This window comes from Artibeus jamaicensis, unplaced genomic scaffold (genome assembly GCF_021234435.1).
Source record: "Artibeus jamaicensis isolate MK-2021 breed Jamaican fruit bat unplaced genomic scaffold, CSHL_Jam_final contig_447, whole genome shotgun sequence".
NCBI classification, from domain to species: Eukaryota; Metazoa; Chordata; class Mammalia; order Chiroptera; family Phyllostomidae; genus Artibeus; species Artibeus jamaicensis.
This window is the reverse complement of record NW_026521834.1, coordinates 1718667-1738763: the sequence shown is the minus strand read 5'-3', so window position 1 is coordinate 1738763 and position 20097 is coordinate 1718667. Positions and strand designations below refer to the sequence as shown.

The 20097-nt window shown below is 54.3% G+C and overlaps 1 protein-coding gene across 1 annotated transcript; it reads left to right on the top strand.

The window, feature by feature from the left end:
- Nucleotides 1-403: 403 nt before the first annotated feature.
- Nucleotides 404-17242, top strand: BCAN (brevican). Its single transcript, XM_037132646.2, has 14 exons — nt 404-459; nt 4245-4359; nt 5025-5399; nt 5710-5884; nt 6161-6288; nt 6873-7166; nt 9159-9392; nt 9948-10592; nt 14000-14107; nt 14692-14850; nt 15422-15504; nt 15868-16012; nt 16279-16469; nt 16790-17242. Exons 2-14 carry the CDS (start codon nt 4269-4271, stop codon nt 16910-16912), a joined length of 2751 nt encoding a protein of 916 aa, XP_036988541.2. The 5' UTR covers nt 404-459; nt 4245-4268; the 3' UTR covers nt 16913-17242.
- Nucleotides 17243-20097: the final 2855 nt, after the last annotated feature.

The following is a 20097-nucleotide window of genomic DNA, read 5'->3' as shown; positions in this document are numbered from 1 at the left end:
TCCTTCAGCTGTCTAACTTCCATCCCTCCAGCTGCAACATCATCCGCTCCCTCCCCACCCCTCCTGCCCTCCCTCCCAATTCCAAGTTCTCGGCTTCTCAGCCCCAGAAGGATGTCCTACTTCGGTCGTCCTTGCTCTCTCTGCTGCCTCCAGGAACCAACGCCGAGAAGGCAGCGGGTCCCTTGACCTTCCCGAGCCCCACTATGTTCGGGGCCAGGGGGCGGGGGCAGCCGTGGAGAACGACAGGGCGGGGCGGAGGTAAGAAAGGGGGTTTTGTGCACGGCCGGCCCGGCGCCCTCTTCTGAGCGTACTGCGGGCCCAGCCTCTCGCGCCCGCGCAGTCCCCGCCGTAGTCCCAGCTGTAGCTGCAGACCGAGCTGTGGACCTGGCTGAGAACCCCGGAGAAGACGACAAACTTCGCGGTGCTGTACCCCAAACCCGGGCCCTCAGCCGCCTGCCGGTAGGTGAGCGCGACCGCAGCTGGGGCGCCCCCGGACCTGGGAGGGAGAGAGAAGGGAGCGCCCGCTGGCCGCCCTGTGGTCCTTGCCCCGCACCCCACAGACCTTGCCTCTGAGGCTCCAGCGCACCCAGCTCGCTGATCCCTGATGCCTCGGCGGGGTCTGTGGTCGGCCAGCCCGGAGCACCTATGGTCCCTGGCGCCCTCTCGTTCTCTGCCTCTGGCGCCCTCACTGCTGCTTGCAGTCGGGCCGGCAGCTCCCTTGGAGTCCGCGGGCTGATGGGAACGCCCCTCTTGGTCCTCACGTCCTCCCTGCTGCGCGCTTCATCTCCGTCCTTGCCAGGGGCAGAGTGGCGGAGGTCTGAGTCAGCCCCCGGACTCTGCGAGCGTCCTGCGGGCGTCCTGCGGGCAGCACCTCGCAAAGAGCGGAGGCTAGCAACCCCTCCTCTGCGGCACCTCCCGGAGACCGGAGGACAGTCCCTAGGAGCCTCTGTAGCGGGCGATCCCGACGCCCAGGGGAGCTGTCATCCCACTCTGGCACTTACGGGCTGGGTGACCTTGGTCAAGTTAGCTGACCTCCTGAACATTGGATTCCTCACCGGTGTAAGGCCTAAACAGCATTTCTCTCAAAGTTGAGGATATCCTTGGGAGACATTGAGCCAGAGGCCTGGGTCAAGTACCACTCCTGCTTTCCTTCCTAGAACTGCCAGGAGCTGGAAACTCCCTCCCCGCAGGCGTTTGCAGAATAGCTCTTCCCGCATGGCTCTCACGGGACAAAGAGATCTGCCATCAGTTTAGTTATCACCATTAATATCTGCATTGCTTCCATTCCAGCTAATACCAGTAAGACCTACCCACAGTATTACCGGTGCCTGTTTTGTCGTGGCTAATTTTGCTGTTGATGAAAGCATCATCCATTTTTCAGACTTTCTATTAGAAGGAGCTACAATTGCTCCTCTAGTGATGCACCTCTAGCAAGCTCCTCTTGTGCTTCCAGGAAATAGGACTGTTTATACCATTACTGCAATTACTCCTGCAGGCCCTGTAGGGTTTTTTTGCTGCTCATATAGCCACTAAGGGGGTAGCTGAGAGTGCCCCCCCTGCTGGGACCTGCACTCTGGCCTCCCCTGCAACCCAGCGGATCCTGCTGAGCACTGGAGCAGGGGTGCCATGGGGCACACCTTGGACATCAGCTGGGGGGCATTCAGCAGGGAGATGGTGGCTGTTTCTCTCTCTCTCTCTCTCTCTCTCTCTCTCACACACACACACACACACACACACACACACACACACAGAGCCTGGTCTCAATTCTCTGTGAATTGGGTCTATGAAGCCTGTGAGGGAGAGGGACAGCCGTGGTCAGATAGGAGTGATAATGGAACAAGGGGAAAGTGGGGAAAGTTTCCTGAATGGCCTGGGAAATTCAAGACAAGGGCAGAAATCTAGACCCTAGAGCAGGGAAGACAGCGCTGGAGTGTGGGATGGAGTGGCATCGAAGGGAAGGGGAGAGAGACTGCTGAGTTCCTGAGGCTGGGGATGGGGTGGGGTGTCTTATTCTGGAGGGTGAGAAGACGGAAGGGAGGTGGGCTGGTGTGGGGGATGAAGGCAAGGCCTGGGCCCATGGGTCTGGCGCTGGACCAGGCATGCCTGAGTTTTCTCAAGACTCCTCACTGTATCAAGAAGGGGCTGAAGGGCCAAGCTTGGTGTTAGTGGCAGGTTGGGTGGGAGAACTCTCTGTGAGAACAATGCAACTAAGGCCACCCTCTCCAATCAGAGACTCCCATTCCTAGAGGCAGGGGTGGAAAACCTTCTATGTTCCCAGGCAGCAAGGGCCTCAAGCCTCAGACCTTCTCCCTTTGTTCCCCCACCTTCAAGATGCAGACAAAGGGGCCTTGGTCCCAGAGTGGCTTCAACTCTATGGGTTTCTTGGCCACCCATTAGACAGCTAGGAGTCAGGTCTGAGTAGCACCAGCTTCAGCCCAGAGAGAGGGGAGAGAGGGTGCCAGGGAGGGGCCTGGCTTAGGACCTGGCACAGCTCAAGAGCATGGCCAACAGTCTCCCCAGCACCACCAGGTATTGGCTGCTCAAGACAAATAGTCCTCACCAACCCTAGAAAACAGTCCTCCCAAGGTCCCCCCATGCCCAGGGCATTCTCGGCACCTCTGATCTGGCCTTATCAAAGGTCAGAGAGATGCCCTGGGAATCTGATCCCTGCCATTCCTCCCCCCACTCTGACCCCGAGGAAATGATGTCCAGTCACAGTGGGGGAAGAAGAATTTCTCAATGGTGAGGAGAATCTGAGAGAAGACAAGGATTTCTCATTGGCTCAGGCTCAGGAAAATGTATGAAGGCCGATCCTGAGAAGGCAGGGAAGATGGAGGTTGAACAAGGGGCCTGAAATGGGAATGGGTAGCTAGAGGGAATAAGCCAGATCTTTAGTAAGTCTTGTCTGAAGTCTAATCATCTCTCCTGATGCAACACTGGCCTGTTCCATGACAGACTTGGGTCCTCATGGTCTTCCAAGTCTAACTTAACCATTAAAGATGACATTAGACACAAGCTCTGCAGACTTCTCTCCTGTGGGCACACTGGCTTGGTGCCTGACTTGGCTTCACTGGGGACTGCCATCAGCCCTATTCCTGTCTGGGCCCCATTTCTCAATATTACAGACCTGTCCCTCCATTATGACAGTGTAAATACTTTGAAATCTTCAGAGGCATATTTTGGGTTCTCACAGCACTTCTCATAGCCAAGGGCAGGAGGGAGATAGCCCCTCCCAGGGTCAGGGTAGGGAAAGGAGAGGCTGGATGGAGGCCAGACTGGCAGAGACAGGGGCTTTGTCCCAGCTGGTTTCTGAGCCAGGAGATCCGGTGGGAAAGCCCGTGCCAGGCAGAAAGGAAAGGCTGAGAGGAAGAAAAGAGAAGGCAGCCAAGGATGGGGGTGGAGGTTGCTGGGAGTAAAAAGAAGAGTTTCCTTATAAGTAATAGTGGGCTAGAGGGTGGTCGAAGAGGGGTTGGACTGGGAAGCTGTGCATCGCCCGGGTTCAGTGTAGGAGGCCCTTCTGCAGGAGGCCAGGTCACTATGGTGCTCAGGGAGAAAGGGGCAGGGAGGGCAGTTTCGAGAGATACTGTGTTAGGAGAAGATTCTGGGTTTAAAGAAGGAATCTGACACTGGAGGAGCAGAGGGAACACCAAGTGTAATAGCACCCACGATTCATGCTATATGCTATACTATACGTATTTATTGAGTTCCTACTGTGTGTTGGATGCTGTATATTTGCACAGGATTCTTTAGGATATAAAGCATTCTCGCCCTGGCCAGGTGGCTGTTGGTTGGAGTGTCATACTGTACACCACAATGTTGTGGACTCTATCCCTGGTCAGGGCACATAAGGGAGGCAACTAATCAATGTTCCTCTCTCTAAAATGAATAAACATATCCTTGGGTAAGGATTTTTAAAAAAGATATAAAGCATTATCAAAGCACACAGCCTTATCACAAACTGCAAGGTAGCAGTATGGTGTTCTTTTGCAAGTAAGAAAACAAAGGCCCAGAGAGGGTAAGGAACTTACTTTAAGTTACACAGTGAGTTGACTAGAACCGAGGTCTTGGCTCTAAAGAAGAATCCTTTGGTAGGGAGACAGGAATCAGAAACAGAGTTAATGGTGAGGTGGAGGCAGTGGGCTGCTGGGGCCAGGGCCAAGGCCAGGATGTGTGTGAGTCCATGCGGATGTGGTAGGGAGCCAGGGTAAGTCCATCTGAGGTCTAACCCAGTCTTTCTTCCTTAGGTCTTCTCCCCATCAGCCGGCAGTATGGTCCCACTGTTCCTGGTCCTGCTGGTAGCTCTGACGTCAGCCTGGGTCCCTGAGGTCTTAGCTGATGCCCTGGAAAGGGACAGCTCAGGTAAGCAACCCCCCTGAGGTCGCTTTCTCTGTCTCCTGCATCTTCCCTATGGTAGGAAGAGGCCTCTTGTTCTGCCCTAACCAACATCTTTCAGCTTGGGGGTCTTAGGAAGGAGGAGACAGAACTGGAGGACTGTGGGGAAGGGTCTGGGCTAGGACACTTGGAAATAAGGGATGAGTTGTGGGTCCCTGGTAGGGCGTGGAAACTTGAATCCTGGAAACTCAAGCTGGGAAGGGGCACAAGGTGCAAGGCTGCCAGCCTCTACAGTGGAGGGTGGGGGCTCCTTGGGACAGGGCAGGGGGCTGGGAGGCAGAACATAGGTGGAGGTAGGAGGGATTTTGAACACTCTGAAAAATTTTGAGCGCAGGGCTGTGGGACCCGGGAGGCTGGGTTAGAAGACTGTGGGTGGGGCCCAGGAATCCAAGAATAGTATTCTGGAGGCTGAACTGACTGGGAGACTTCAGAGAACTCTCTGGGGATCTAGAGGTGGGTTTGCAGGACCCTGAGGGCTGGTCCTAGGTTGTTAGGAACATTTAGGAAAGCCCAAAGAGAGAGTGGGAAATCCTGGGGTGGGGCGGGAGGAATCCTGGAGCGGGACCTGGAAACCTGGGCTGGGACCTGGAGGACCCAGGGCTGAAGTTCCAGACTGTCCTGCCCGCCCACAGAGGACCGGGCCTTCAGCGTGCGCATCGCCGGCGCCCCACCGCTGCAGGGCGTGCTGGGCGGTACCCTCACCATTCCGTGCCACGTTCACTACCTGCTCCCACCGTCGAGCCGTCAGGCGGTGCTGGGCTCCCCACGGGTCAAGTGGACCTTCCTGTCGCGTGGCCGGGAGGCCGAGGTGCTGGTGGCGCGGGGACTGCGGGTCAAGGTGAGCGAGGCCTACCGCTTCCGCGTGGCACTGCCCGCCTACCCGGCGTCACTCACTGATGTCTCCCTGGCACTGAGCGAGCTGCGGCCCAACGACTCAGGCATCTACCGCTGCGAAGTGCAGCACGGCATAGATGACAGCAGCGATGCTGTGGAGGTCAAAGTCAAAGGTGAGAGGGCAGAAAGAAGTTTCCGGATGGAGGAGAGAACTCCAGTCCTCATGGAACCTACAGTCTGAGGGGGAAGCAAACACACCTGAAAGATACAGACTGAGTTGGAAAAGGACTCAGGAGATACAAACTTTCATTGCCCCCTTTCTCTCTCCAGTGAAATTCTACGTATAGTCTAACTTAAGTCCCTCATTTTGTAGAGTGAGCATAATTTGGACTTTACCTTTTGTGGACAGATGAGTGAGAAGAAGGGTGGGGGGAGGTCAGTGTGCAGGGTGAACATGCCTCAGGGGTCCTCTCTGCCCCTCAGGGGTTGTCTTTCTCTACCGGGAAGGCTCTGCCCGCTATGCGTTCACCTTCACTGGAGCCCAGGAGGCCTGTGCCCGCATTGGAGCCCGCATTGCAACCCCGGAGCAGCTCTATGCAGCCTACCTTGGGGGCTATGAGCAGTGTGATGCTGGCTGGCTGTCTGACCAGACTGTGAGGTGAGCTGGGGCTGTGGACCAGGAGCTTCTAGGTGTCTCTGAGGTAGCTGTGGCCTCTGGTCCTGCCAGGGGCTGCCTGCTGCCTCAAGCTGGCCATAAAGGTTCCCCTGCCTCCTAGGAATGAAGTTGGTCTTCAGAGGATGGGTGAGGACCTGCCCTGGAGGTGGGCATCCCTGCAGAGCTTGGAGGACAGTTGGCTGCACTGAAAAGCAGTGCGATTTGGGACAGTCACCATGGGATGGTTCCCTAGTGAAGGCATCTGTCCTCCCTCCGCAGGTATCCCATCCAGACTCCACGAGAGGCCTGTTATGGAGACATGGATGGTTTCCCCGGTGTCCGGAACTATGGAGTGGTGGACCCAGATGACCTCTATGATGTCTACTGCTATGCTGAAGACCTAAATGGTGATTGGGGCTGAGGTGCTCTCAGGGGACAAGCCCTTTATCTAGTGCTGTCCATGAGTCCTCTCGGGGCCTATGCTGGACCTATTGCCCTTCATGTGTTTAAGGGGGTAGCCATGGGTAAGGAAACAATAGATGTCCCTCCTTCCAAACACTGTCAAAGAGGCAAGTTCATGGTCAAAGCCTTAGGCATGTGGTAGGAGACTGAGTTTGGTTTTTGACTCTGCTGTCATCCACTGTGCATCTCTCTACCTCCAGCATCTCTAGGTCTTCCTTCCTTCCTTCCTTCCTTCCTTCCTTCCTTCCTTCCTTCCTTCCTTCCTTCCTTCCTTCCTTCCTTCCCTCCTCTCTCTCTCTCTCTTTCTTTCTTTCTTTTTGCAGCATGAGGAATTTGATCCAGGTTCCTCTGAGCAATAATATCCAACCTGAGGTTCTATTTAGACTTTGATGGATGAAGTGGGATAATTGACTCCTTCTCACAGATGAGGAGACTGAGGCCGAGAGAAGCTCGCCCAGGATCTCTGTGGGGACCCAGGGTAGAAGGAGCTACCAGCTTCCTGGTAACCCAGCCTCCTTTTCTCTACCAGGAGAGCTGTTCCTCGGTGCTCCCCCAGACAAACTGACATTGGAGGAAGCACGGGCATACTGCCAGGAGCGGGGAGCAAAGATTGCCACCACGGGCCAGCTGTATGCAGCATGGGATGGTGGCTTGGACCGCTGCAGCCCAGGCTGGCTGGCAGATGGCAGTGTGCGCTACCCCATCATCACACCCAGCCAGCGCTGTGGTGGGGGCCTGCCTGGTGTCAAGACTCTCTTCCTCTTCCCCAACCAGACCGGCTTCCCTAACAAGCACAGCCGCTTCAATGTCTACTGCTTCAGAGGTGAGCCTGCTGTCCTGAAGGGACTGAGACCAATCTCACAGATACAGAGTCAGCCCTGAAATCCTACCCCAGTTCTGAGCAGGTCCTCTCAGGTCTTTGTCATTTGCCTGAAAGAGGCTTGGGTGATGCTCAGCTTGTCACCTAGGGTTCTGATTCTGGTCACATCCTCTGGCTTCACTATGTGGCCTCTAGGAACACTCACTTCTCTGCATCTTCTTGCTTTCCTCCATGTCATGCCTTGTCTCTTCCAGTTTCAAAGCTGCCTCTCCCATATTGGGCTACCCAGTATGTTTCCATTTCTGGTCAGCTCATTAGCAGAGCAGAAGTGACCAACAGTCTTTTAATCCAATGAATGATTTGCTCTAGTTAACCAAATGCCCTCAAGAGCCCTCAGAAGAGTTTCCAGAACCTTCGGCTTGAAGGTGTTGTATCTTTAACCACAAAATATTGACGATGGACACAGGTTCCTCCATAGGGATCAGGTTGTTCAGGAGAGCTGGGTGTAAAGATGGCTTCCTGCCCACATCTTATATTGGGAGATGGGGGGTGGGTGGCACCTGGGACTCCCAGAGGCACAGGCTCAGGCCAGGAGTGACTAAAAATCAGGGAGGAATTGCCGTTAGGTGTCTTGGACCTTGCCCCAATTGTGAGCCTGCAGTACTGGTACAAGGGCTGGGAATAGAAATGGGAGAAGGTGCAGCCTTTACCCGCAGAGATCCCCTCGTCTGAAAGGGGAAGACAAGGCTCCTGCCATAGGAGCCTCCAATATGAGGGAAGACAAGACATCTTGCTCCCAGAATGAACAAAGACTGAGAGAAAAGCATTACTTTTACTGGGACAGATTTCTAGATCTGGGATGTGTGTGGGGACAGATAGGGAAGTGAAGTCTATAGGAAGACAGATCCATCTGAAAGGGCTTCCGGGAACAGGGAAGATGATGATGCTGGTGATGGTGACTTTGATGATGATGATATCTAACACTTCTCTGCACTGATTATGATTGTGTGCTAAGCACTGTTCTGGAAAAAATGGAGAGAGTAACTGAATCAGGAGGAGGAGGAGGAGAGGGGGAGATGACAGTGGTTGTAAGCAGGTGGAGGACAGAGAGGCAGGCAAGGGCACAGGTTTGCTTGGCTGGCATCAGCAGGGCTCACTGGAGCAGGTGACAAGGGCAGGACGTGCTGTCCTGCTTCATCTGGCTGAGCACAGATGGCCCTCGGGACTTTTCTTAGCCCAATTTCACCTTCACCTCATTGGTTTTCTGCTCTTGCTTTACTTCCCTAGAGACAAGGTAATCTATTCTAAAAATCTGATTATTTGAAGGGAGCAGACCCTGGGAGGATGGGGTGACCCTTTCCTTTGCCTTCTTGGCTCAGTACTGAGATCCTCAGATGCTGACTGTGGGACATTCTTCCTTCCCTATGCCCTTCAGCTCTCCTGGACTGGTGGTAGCCTGTCCCCTTCTATTTCAAAAGTCTTGGAGTGACTGAGATCCCTTGCCCCTTGCTCCAAGCCCAAGGTACTGAGGCCATTCTGTCCATCCTTATGCTTCCATCCCTACTCAAGGGAAGGTCTCTCCCCTGAGCTTTTCTATGCCCTGTCTACAGCAGTACTTTCCATCCCATCTCCTTACTCTGCTTAATTTTTCTTTATATGATAACACTATAATAAATGTTTATTTGTTTATTATCTACATCTAGAATATAAATGAGGGCAGGAAGCTTGCTGTTTGCTCTCCACTGTATTCTCAATTCTCATTCAAGAATGCTTGGCATAATACATAGTGGACACTTGACTAATGCTTGAGGAATGAGTGTTGAAGTCCTGGGATGCCTCCATGACCCCATGGGTGCTTCACAGGGAAGATGAGAGAGAACTGTGAGAATTCCATGGTCACTGAGTCTAACCCAGAACCCTCACATGTAGGTCATTACCTGGGAGGACAGAACCACCTATTTAACTCTCCCCACTGTCACTTAACTCCCACAATAGACTCTGCCCAGCCCTCTGCCATTTCTGAGGACTCCAACCCAACCTCTGACCTGGCCTCTGATGGACTGGAGGCCATTGTCACAGTGACAGAGACCCTGGAGGAACTGCAGCTGCCTCAGGAAGTTGTGGAGAGTGAATCCCGAGGAGCCATCTACTCCATTCCCATCATGGAGGATGTAGGAGGTGGAAGCTCCACTCCAGAAGACCCAGCAGAGGCCCCTAGGACACTTCAAGGTAACTCAAATCCCTCATCCTGGGGAGGTCTGCATCTGAGAGGTTGGGGGCAGAAGCCCAGCTTGATTCCAGGGTTATGGAGGCACAACTGCCTTGTCCTTTCTCAGCAGCTCAGTAGTGTAAGGCATCTCTCCTGTCCCTCTTCCAACCTTAGCCTTTCCAGCAAATTCCACTCCCAACTCTCTGGGTCTAGGGAGGCTGGACTTAGGAGTTTCCCTCTGGGAACAATGGGCCTTTTTTTTGTTTGGTCTCACCTTTCTCTCATTGACCCAAACTAGACTAGATAATTTTAACAGACTAGGAGAGGGAGATGCAAGGACTATGTTTCCTAGGCTAATGACAGCTCATTGAGGCTTCTCAAGTGTTGACTCAATACTGCAGCTTCTGTTGAAATTCTTCTGGTGTGGACCAAAGACAGCTTCTCCCCAGTGCTGGCTCTTCCCTCTCCCCCGGGCCTCACCCTCCTCAGGGGCCTTTCTCCTCTTCCTTCCCCTTCCCCTTTCTGTCCTCTGGTGGGTGCTGTCCCCGGTGCTGAATCATCTGTGCTTTGCCTAGAATTCGAAACCCAATCCATTGCACCTCCCATGGGGTCCTCAGAAGAGGAAGGCAAAGCATTGGAGGAAGAAGAGAAATACAAGGATGAGAAACATAAAGAGAAGGAGGAAGAAGAGAAGGAGGTGGAGGATGAGGCCCTGTGGGCCTGGTCCAGCGAGTTCAGCAGCCCGGACCCAGAGGTCCCTTTCCCCACTGAGCTGGCCCTAGAAGAGTCATTCTCTCAGGCATCCCAGTCATCGGCAGCCCTGCAGCCTGGTGCATCACCACCTCCCAGTGAAGAGCCAGAGGCTTCCAGACCTCCAAGCGTCCTGGGACCACCAACCGAGACTCTGCCCACTCCCAGGGAAGGGAGTCTGACATCCCTTCCACCTTTCACTCCAGTTGGAGCAAGAGAGGTGGGGGAAGAGTCTGGGGCTCCTGAGCTGTCTGGGGTCTCTCGAGGAGAGAGTGAGGAGACAGGTAGCTCCGAGGATGCCCCTGCTTTGCTTCCAGCTACACAGGCCCCTGAGGGTACCAGGGAGCTGGAGGCCCCCTCCGAAGAGAATTCTGGAAGAATTGTCCCAGCAGGGACCCCAGTGAAGACCCAGCCAGTGCTGCCCACTGACAGCACCAGCCATGGTGGAGTGGCCGTGGCCCCCTCATCAGGTACCTTTGCCCAAGGCTCAGCTTCCTTCTTCCTCCTCTTCCTTTTTCTTCCCCTGCAACTCTGGATCACCTGACCTGTAGTACTTTAACCCAACACTGCCCCAGATCTCCTGTCCTTTGCCTTTATTCTACTACCCACCTCTACCTGCGGGTTTCTTGTCTTGGAAACCCCACAAAGTAACTTCCATCCCAGCTGTGACTCCTTATGCTGTGGCCCCCAGTGCCCTGACCTCTACCCTCTCCCTATTTCTAAAATCCTCACCCCATTACCCCAGCCCCACCAATGACCACCTCAGACTCTCCTACTCTTGGGCTGTCCACCTGTGACTCACATCTCACTGACCCCACAGAGCACCCTCATGCCACAGACCCTAGGGTGCCTTCATCACCTGTTGCCCTCTTCAAGGCTCAGACCAGTCTCCCATGGCTCCCTTCCCCCATTTGGTGTGCTGTCCCTTTCAGTCACCTCCCATTGATATCAGGGAAGCCTGGGACCCCATCCCACCTCTCAACTTCTGAGGTCCAGGAGAGCCCTTAATCCCACAGAGCCTTAAGCGACTACTTCTGTGAAGTATTTTTTCAATTGTTTCATGGAAAACAAGTCTTGGAAATAAATCTCTATTAAACTGCTTTATAACCAAAACACTGGCACCCTCTGTCTGCACCCCCAGCTGTCTGCCCCTTGCATTCCCTAGATTCATGTCATGGCTAGCTCTTTGATGCTTCTTTTTGACACTGTGTCTCTCCCCTCTCTTTCTGTATCTCTTTGCCTTGCTTCCTTTTTCATCTTCAGCCTGAACATTCCCTGTCCTAGCAATCTAACAGCCCCTTGCTGTTCTCTCATCCTGCTCTTCTCAGGCCTGTCTCCGCTTTCCTTCCTGACTGCTGAGGTCCCAAATCTGACTGTACACATGCCCCAGAGAAGTCCTTGTTCATCAGTCTGTGCAAGTGCTGGGAGGTGTGGTCCCTCACTCTGGTGGGAAGAAACCTTCACTGACTCCAGTGTGTGTGTGTATGCATTTGTATTCATTTCTGGTCCATTTCAATGGCTCCCACACAGAACCACATATACAGAGAAGTGATGAAAAAGTCCTTCTTACCATAGACGCATTTTCCTGGTATCCAAGTACCCCAGGGCCCATGCCCCACCTCCCCCACTCTGGCATCTCAGCAGGGGAATTGTATCTAACTTTCAAATCATGGCCTATATCCCCCCTTCCACTAACCCCTGCACTAATGGCCACCCCCATCCCTTAGAAGGAATGGTTTTACTCTCGATCAACCCAAAGGTCCTCAAAGTCCTTAAGGCTGCAGAAGACACAGGTCAGAAGGCAAGGGGAAAAAGGAACTGTAGAAGGCAGGGAAATGGGGAGTTAGGTTCTGAGGTCTGACAGAATCCCTACCTGCTTAGGGAAGGCTGAGCTTCCCAATGGAGAGCTTTGCAGAAGGCTAAGATGCCCTCAGTCCCAGGACCCCCTCTCCTAGATGGCCTATGGGGGTCCAGGGATCCTTGCACCACATCCAGGCTCACACACTTCAACTGTTGGCTCCTTCCCAGCTGGCCTTGGAGTTCAGCATTGGTGGGCTGGGGAGGAGTTTGGGGGTAAGGAACACCATGGACAGTATCTGCAGTATCTTAGTTGCACACCTGGAGGTCAAGGAGAGGTCTTCTGGGATGCTATTGCAGCAGAATGCAAGAAAAAACTTTCTGGTTGTGTATTAATAGTTGGCCCAAACAAGGGGAGAAAAACAAGATCAGAAAGTCTTAAGAGGAGTTTCATTATCCTGCTCTGCCTGTCCTAGCTCAGGTTCAGCCAGGAAGAAGGACCTATGCCCTGGGTGGGGCACTAGGGACCAAGTTTGAATTTCTGTCCTCCAGGGTTGGAGGGTTGGAGAGAGGACAACAGGAGGAGCAGGTAAATGTGAGGAATGGGGGAGGGCTTCAGGACTTCCACACTGTGGGCGCCGGTGCTTAAAGGGCTGAATAAAACATCTCCTCTATCCTGCTTTGTCCTGGTGTGTAGGTAAAATTATTGGCAAGAAGGGAGATGACAGGGGGAGCGTTGCTGGAACAGCTGATTCATTTTACCCAAAACAGCTAGATCAGCCCAGCAAAAAATTTTGAATCAACTCCAGTTTCTCCATCCCCCACCTCTGCTTTGATCCCTTTCAGGCATTGGGATCTTGGGCCATAGTGAATCATTGTGGGCCTTGGCTTTGGCTGCTAGGAGTGGATGCCATGGTCTGAAGAGTCCTGTCCAGGGACAATTTTACTGCCCAGAGCTGAGAGCCCTGACCTGTTCAGTCTGTGGGGTTATCTTCCCCTGGGTCATCAGGACCAGAAAGGAGTAGAATATGACAGTCTCTCCAGTACCCAGGCTCAGCCTAAGGGCAGCCAGCCACTTCCAACCCCAGGTTCTTAAGAGAGAGTTCAGAGGAGAAGGCAGATGGCCTAGCCAGATGGAGCTAGATCCAGACAGCAGATTACAGGCCTTCAGGACAGGGCGTTAGTGTAAGGAGAATGCCTGGAGAAGAGAGAGCCAGAAGGAGGGAGGGAGATGCATCAGAGAAGTTTCTAGACTGACAAACTTGCAGAAAGCCTGAACTAGAGGGTGAAGGGGAAGTATGGTAAGGAGGGAGAATGTGTGGGGATAAGAAGGGGAGGCAAAGGATGGTGTTGAGAGTGTGTGGGGCCAGCACTGTAGGACAGTGAGAGCCACTGTCCTACAGCTCCTCTCACAAGCTTCTGGGGTTGACTCTGCCCAGTAGACAGCAGGAGGAATGGTTAGCTCCGTCTGGATACCACCCCCCCCCACACACACACACTCAGTATCAGGTCCCAAGAGCAGTAAAGGACAGGACACACTCACTAATGGCTGTGAGGACTCTCCTGTCCTCCACTTCAGTGTAGCCCACCTTGACTGTACAGAAAGAACTGTTCTGAGACCTGCAAAAAAACAAGAGAGTGGAGGACTAAACTCCCAGAGAGGTAGAGTGACCTGCCCAATGTCATCCAGCAGATCTAGGAACCAGACAAGTGTCCAGATGTCATGACTGACAGCCCAGTATCTTTCCCTACTGGGACTAGATCCTGAGGGCATTCCTGGCCACTCCCCCGCAAGCCCTGTTAGACTGGGCCCATGCTGGCAGACATGACAATAGCCAGCACAGAGCTGAGCCAATACTGAAGTGGGGAGGGTGTGTCAGGGGGACCCAAGGGGTAGGGAGAAATCCAGAATTCAGGGCTGGGCTCTAACCACAGGCAGGTTGCAGGGAGAAATTTTAGGGTGCTGTGATAGCTCCCAGGACAAGAGAGTTAGGGTGGGGGCTCTCTGAATCCTTTCCAGGACTCAAGCAGCACAGTTGGGCTCCCCTGCTTCCCCCCACCTCACTTCTCTCCCCCTCAGGTGACTGTGTCCCCAGCCCCTGCCTCAATGGTGGGACTTGCTTGGAGGAGGAGAAGGGGGTCCGCTGCCTATGTTTGCCTGGCTATGGGGGGGACCTATGCGATGTTGGTGAGTGTGTTTAGGGGCTGGTGTGGGGTAGGGGTAGATCTGAGGCCTGGACCCTGCCACAATATGCTGGCTCCAGAGAAAGGAGGGAGGGCATTGGTTTTGGCTTTGTCATTGATGAATCCCATTTAAGGCAAATCACGTAACCTGTCGGAGCCCTACCCACAATTTCCTCATCTGTTAAGTGGAACTAAAAATGCCTCTCTCAGGGGCTCCGTGTGAGAGGAGTACTCAGCATACTCCTGGCATTTTGGAATCAATACATGCCAGCTTCCATTCTCCTGGGAAGAGAGAAAGGTGCAGCTCTTTTTTAGGATTCAGGCCGGCAGAGACCCAGGCCAGGACTCCCAGCCCTCACCCTGGTCCCCAGACGCTCGGAGAAGAAAGGCATCAAGGTTCCCGGCACTGAGATTCCTTTAGGCCCCTCCTCTCCCTCCTTCACTACTAGCTCTTTGGCCCCGCCCTCCTGCCTAGGCCCCGCCCTCTCAGGTTGCGTTGGTGGGAGGAGCCAAGACCCTTCTAGGTGACCTGGACCCTGTGAGTTCGCGGGTCCTGCAGCCTAAGTTGTCCGACCTTCTGCGCCCCAGGCCTCCGCCTCTGCAGTCCCGGTTGGGACGCCTTCCAGGGCGCCTGCTACAAGCACTTTTCTACACGGAGGAGCTGGGAGGAGGCAGAGACCCAGTGCCGGATGTACGGCGCGCACCTGGCCAGCATCAGCACGCCTGAGGAACAGAACTTCATCAACAGTGGGCTGGGGATGGGCGGGAGGGGACCCTGTCACCTGCTCTCTCACACTCACTCACTCATTAATCACCTAATTAATGAGTGAGTGTGTTAATTAACACCCTTATTCATTAATTCAGTTACTTATTACTTGTTTACCTCATTCTATTAGTTCGCTTTCCTTTCTCTCCCTCCTTTCCACTCCACACGTGGGCGGTGGGACTGCAGGCAGAGAGGCTGAGGTTCGAGGGGGAAATACACCTGCATCTGCCTGGCGGTGGCTCAGGGGCCACCTTCAGTCGCTCCCACCTCCCTGGTTCTTCTATCCCCACCTGCTTCCCCCGACTCTGACCTCATTGAAATTTTTACTCTTTTTCTAGAGTTTCCCTTTTCTAGATATTTTTCTTCTTCCCTCATCCACCACGTCCCTGCTTTCTATCAGGCCCATGAATATAGGGTGGAGTGAGGGAAGCGCAGAGCTTGGGTGGTGGGAAGGACTCGGCTGTCACACCGACAGCTCGATCCCTGGGAACGGCCGCCCTCTGTTGGCAGCAGAGCTCACTGCACATCGTCTCCCCTGCGGTTCTTTCCCAGATCGATACCGGGAGTACCAGTGGATTGGGCTCAATGACAGGACCATCGAAGGCGATTTCCTGTGGTCAGATGGCGTCCCCCTGGTGAGAGGCTCCCGCCGCCTCTCAAGCTGTCTAGGTCGCTTCTTGGAAGCATCTCCGCGTCCACCCCCAGTAAACCCAACCCTTCTCCTTTGTCTGGCTCCTTCCTTTCCCCATGCCCTTTCTCTCTCCCTGGGACCCCCTCCCTTCTTTGTGTCCCTCTGTGTTCTCTTCTGGTGCCGTCATCCCTCCTCCCAAAGCCCCTGACCTCTCTTTTCCCCTTCCTAGGGCCCCCTGTTCCACAGCCCCCTAGCCTGCCCTCTCCTGTGCCCCTCCCGCCTCTCCTTCTCCTAGGCCTTCCAAGTCCATCCTTGCAGGGCTCCTGTGCTGGAGCTCCTCACCACTTCCTCCATCCACACTCCCTAGCTCTATGAGAACTGGAACCCTGGGCAGCCCGATAGCTACTTCCTGTCAGGAGAAAACTGCGTGGTCATGGTGTGGCATGATCAGGGACAATGGAGCGATGTGCCCTGCAACTACCATCTGTCCTACACCTGCAAGATGGGGCTAGGTGAGGGTGGACAGGGGAGAAAAGGGGTGGGAGCTCGGGACCCAGGAACTGATGCGTGTATGGACCGAGGGTGCAGAGCTGCAGAGAAGAGTTAGAAATGTGTCCCAGGCCAAGAGCATGGGAAGGATAACAAATTAGATGGGTCTACTCTGAATCGCTGCTCTTTTTTTGTATCGGGTTGTAGCTCACTGCTCTTCTCATCCTGGTTCTGGGAACCGTCACTCATAGAGCCAGGCTCCCCATTTCTGACTGTATCTCCCCTACAGTGTCTTGTGGGTCACCACCGGAGCTGCCCCTGGCTCAAGTGTTTGGCCGCCCACGGCTACGCTATGAGGTGGACACAGTGCTTCGTTACCGGTGCCGGGAGGGGCTGGCCCAGCGCAACATGCCACTGATCCGCTGCCAGGAGAATGGTCGCTGGGAACACCCTCAAATCTCCTGTGTGTCCCCCAGGCCTGTGAGTCTCAGGCGAAGGCGGGTGTGGGGAACTAGCCAATAGTAGCACTGGGCTCCAATCCTAGCTCTGTCAGTCACTGGATGTGTGGCCTTGGAGTAATCACTGACTCTGGGGCCAGGGAAGGAGGTGGGCTGGATGCTCTGGGGTTCCATTCAGTGCTGGTGTCAGAATGTTCAGCCAAGCTCTGAGATCTGAGCCAGGGCAAGTGTTTGATGAGTTCGGGTATCAGGGAGCAAGAACACCAGAGGGCGGTCTCTGAGAAAAGAGAGAAGGGGGAGGAGGAGTCCCGGGTGGAGTATGAGTGTGTGTGTCTTCTTCAGTCTCGAGCTCTGCACCCAATGAAGGCCCCAGAAGGACATCAGGAGAAGCTACTGGGGCACTGGAAGGCACTGCTGACCCCTCCTTCCAGGCCTGTTCCAGGTTCCCAAAGGGAAAGGCCTTGAATATTGCTACCCCAAGCACTGCCCTCACGCCCTACCATGGGAAGTGACAACGTAAGAGCAGTGGAACTGGAGTCCAAGTGATAGTACCTGAAGGGGCTTCTGGGAAATATCTGGGCAGCTTCAGTTCAGCCTAGGCCCTTTGACCCCTACACTGAGCATCGGGTTCTTCCCTCAGGACGTTGCCCCTAAGTGCCTCAACCGCCCTCTCCTTACCAGCCATCCTGTCCCCTCCGTTCCCCTGGGGGGCTCTGTGTTCACTCATTCTCAGTTTTCCAAAGGAATGAGTTTGCAGGACAGCAGACCTGTAAAACCCGCAGGAAATAAAGCTGCCTTTGAGCCCAAGCAAGTTTGATGCTTTTGCGAGAGAGAGAAAAGTGGTGTTGGGATGAGCCTCACAGGATAAATAGAACTTCTGGGTTTATTGGTTTCTGAAGGTCAGAGAAATCCCCCAAATTTCAGGGGATAGAATAGCGCCTGGCACAGAGCAGCTGCCAGGAAGGGTTTATGGGATCGGGGCTTAGGGGACAGCATCAGGGTGTTTGGAAGGAGCTGGAGTGTCCAGAATGGTCAAACAGACCTAGAGGAGTTCAGTCTGGGAAGGGGTCGTGGGCCCAGAGAGCAAAGCAGAAAGGTGTCCCAGTTCCTGAGGGGGGTTCACTGCGGGGCGTGGGGGGGAGAGTGAAGGTGAAGGGAATACAAGTCTGGGCGTTAGACTGCAAGAGGGCTTACTTCCGGCAGACAAGAGAGAAATGCAGGAATAAGCACGCATGATAACGGCCAAGGAGGAAGCCCCAGCCCTGCTGTGCGCCGGGCTCTGGGAAATGACTTGTATAGGTCTCAAAGGTTGTAGCCCGCAGAAGGCGCTCCCGCGGCCAGCACCTTGGCTGGAGCGTGCTGTGGGCGTGTGCGTGAGTGGAGCCTGCAGGGAGGAGTTCCTAGAGAACCACTAGAGGGCGCTGCGATCTGTTTTTCTGAGTTGTCCAGGGCCTGGAAGTGGGACGGCTGGCTGGGGTGGGGCAGGCAGTGGGCGGGTAAGGCTTCCGGCCGGGCAGAGCTGTCCTGGGGACAGTGAGTCAGCGGAGGTTGAGGTCACTCTGAGAACTGGAAACAGAATGACCAGCTGCTTGTGTGCACGCCTCATTGCAGTGCACACAATTGTGCCTTATAGTGAAGTGTGTCAGAATGCCATCTGTCTCCATGATGGGGGTTAATCTTCTTGCTGCAGATCCTCACACTTAACCACACGTGTGCAAACTGTCATGTGCACACACTCCTGCTTGTACCCACTGTGACACCACATTCACTCACATGGGCAATTCTTATTCCAGAGAAGCAAAAGGCTGCCAGTAATGGGGAAAGACCCAGACACAGCTAAGCAAGGCAAAGAGAGACCGGGGCTCTCCCAAGCCATCTTCGCCCAGCTCCTGGACCCTCCCCACCCGGTGTACAAACCCCAAACCAGCTGTCTCTGAGATACCAGCTCTGACCACCTACCACCGCATTCCTCTCACCCCAGAGCTCACCTGCTCCACCTTCTGCCCTCTTCATACAACCCAGCCTAGCATAGCTAGGGAGTAGAGCTGTTTCTCAGGGAGCTACAGGGAAGAGGATGATTTGGGGACCAGAGTAGACCCCCACTTTATCCTGTACTACCTTTCAGTTGCTCACTCATTTATAGGCATGTCAGGGAATTTAGCTGGATTCGTGAATGGATCAAGACTAAGGTGGGCCTTTCAATGTAGCACCTGAAGAAGAGAAGGCTCAGGAGGGGGACACTGTCTGTCCTTGGCTTCTTAAGGGAGGTTCTCTGAGAAATATATCCTCACAGAAATGGAAATTAGGCAGCACATTGGATTTCCCAGTGAGACCCTGATGGTGAGCTGGAAGGGGCTTTGGCTTCCCAGCCCCTTAGTCAGTGCTTTCTCACTGAAACCCCCCACAGCACTAGGCAGGGGCCCACCATCTTCTCTGATCTGTGCATGAGGAGCAGTCCAGAATTTGATACAGAGCTGGAACTAGAATCCTTTCCCCCCTCCCAATACTTGCTGGGCTGCTTGGGCACAGCTTCCTAAAACGGAAGCCTTCTGGCTTTGTTGGGCTTCCTGGGAAAGGGGGAGCGGGATCTAGGGGTGACTCAACACCCTGCACAGAGTCCAACCCTGGCCCGGGGGGAGAGAGAGAATGAATGAAGCCTGTCTTAGTCTGGGCAGGGGCAGTTGGCCCCTCATGGAGTGTTAGTCTGTGTCTTTGGGAAACTGGAGCAGGGGAACACTTGTATCTGCCTCTGCCTCTGGTACAGAGCACAGGCCTGCCAAGCCCCTGGATATGTGGTTAAACCCTCAGCCTTTCTCACACGTCTGAAACAGAGTCCCCCAAGGGTTTCCTGTTCTCTGGGAATGAGGAACGAAAGGGAGATCAGAGAGTGTATGGGTATAAGTAGAAGAGGGTGGTCTAGCCTAGGTGAAGGTCAGGGGCTTGGGCATTTCAGAAGGGCTGAGAGCCTGGTGAGATGGGCCTTCCAAGATACTCAACTGCCTGGTCCCCAGCTTCCCCCCAGGCTGCTCTGACCCACACCCCACTTCCTTATTCCTCCCCCACTCCCTGCCTCCCCACCCCCAGTCCTATACACTGCCCTGACTTCACTGGGGCCTTTTGTACCAGCCCTGAGGCCCTGCCTGTGGGCCTACTCCTGAGCAGGGAGAAAAAGGACCCCATTGTCCTGCCTGCTGTGACACAGCAGTTCCCAAAGACTTCCAAAAATGCTCAGCCTGTCAGACACCTGTGTGCGGGAGGGCTTTTCATGGGGGCTACATTCAGATCCTTCTCTCCTATTCCCCTGACTAGATGTCCTTCCTGTGATCTGACTTCCACCTTGCCTGCTGCAAAGCAACCTCCTTCCTCCTGGGAAGAAAGAACTGAAAGATTCGGGGCAGAGCATAAGGAGGGGGCTGGGAAGGAGAGGAGAGAAAGAAAAAGGGAGAAGAAGAAGGATGTGAGAAAATCCCCCTCTGAGGGGCTCAGCTCTACTCACTTGTCCGGTGGGTGGGTCTGTGGGCCCTGTATTTATTCCCTGGCAGTTCTTCCTTGGTCTTTGGACAGCTGTTCACAGAGGGAAGGGTATTGACCACCTTGGGCTGGAGCACTTGAGGGGAGCAGCCCACAGCCACCCGGCCCATGTGCTATGG

Coding starts and splice junctions, on each gene's coding strand:
- BCAN (XM_037132646.2), top strand. CDS start 4,269: ATGGTCCCACTGTTCCTGGTCCTGCTGGTAGCTCTGACGTCAGCCTGG. Junction 5,885..6,160: donor CTGTCTGACCAGACTGTGAG/GTGAGCTGGGGC, acceptor CTCCCTCCGCAG/GTATCCCATCCAGACTCCAC. Junction 7,167..9,158: donor CAATGTCTACTGCTTCAGAG/GTGAGCCTGCTG, acceptor CTCCCACAATAG/ACTCTGCCCAGCCCTCTGCC.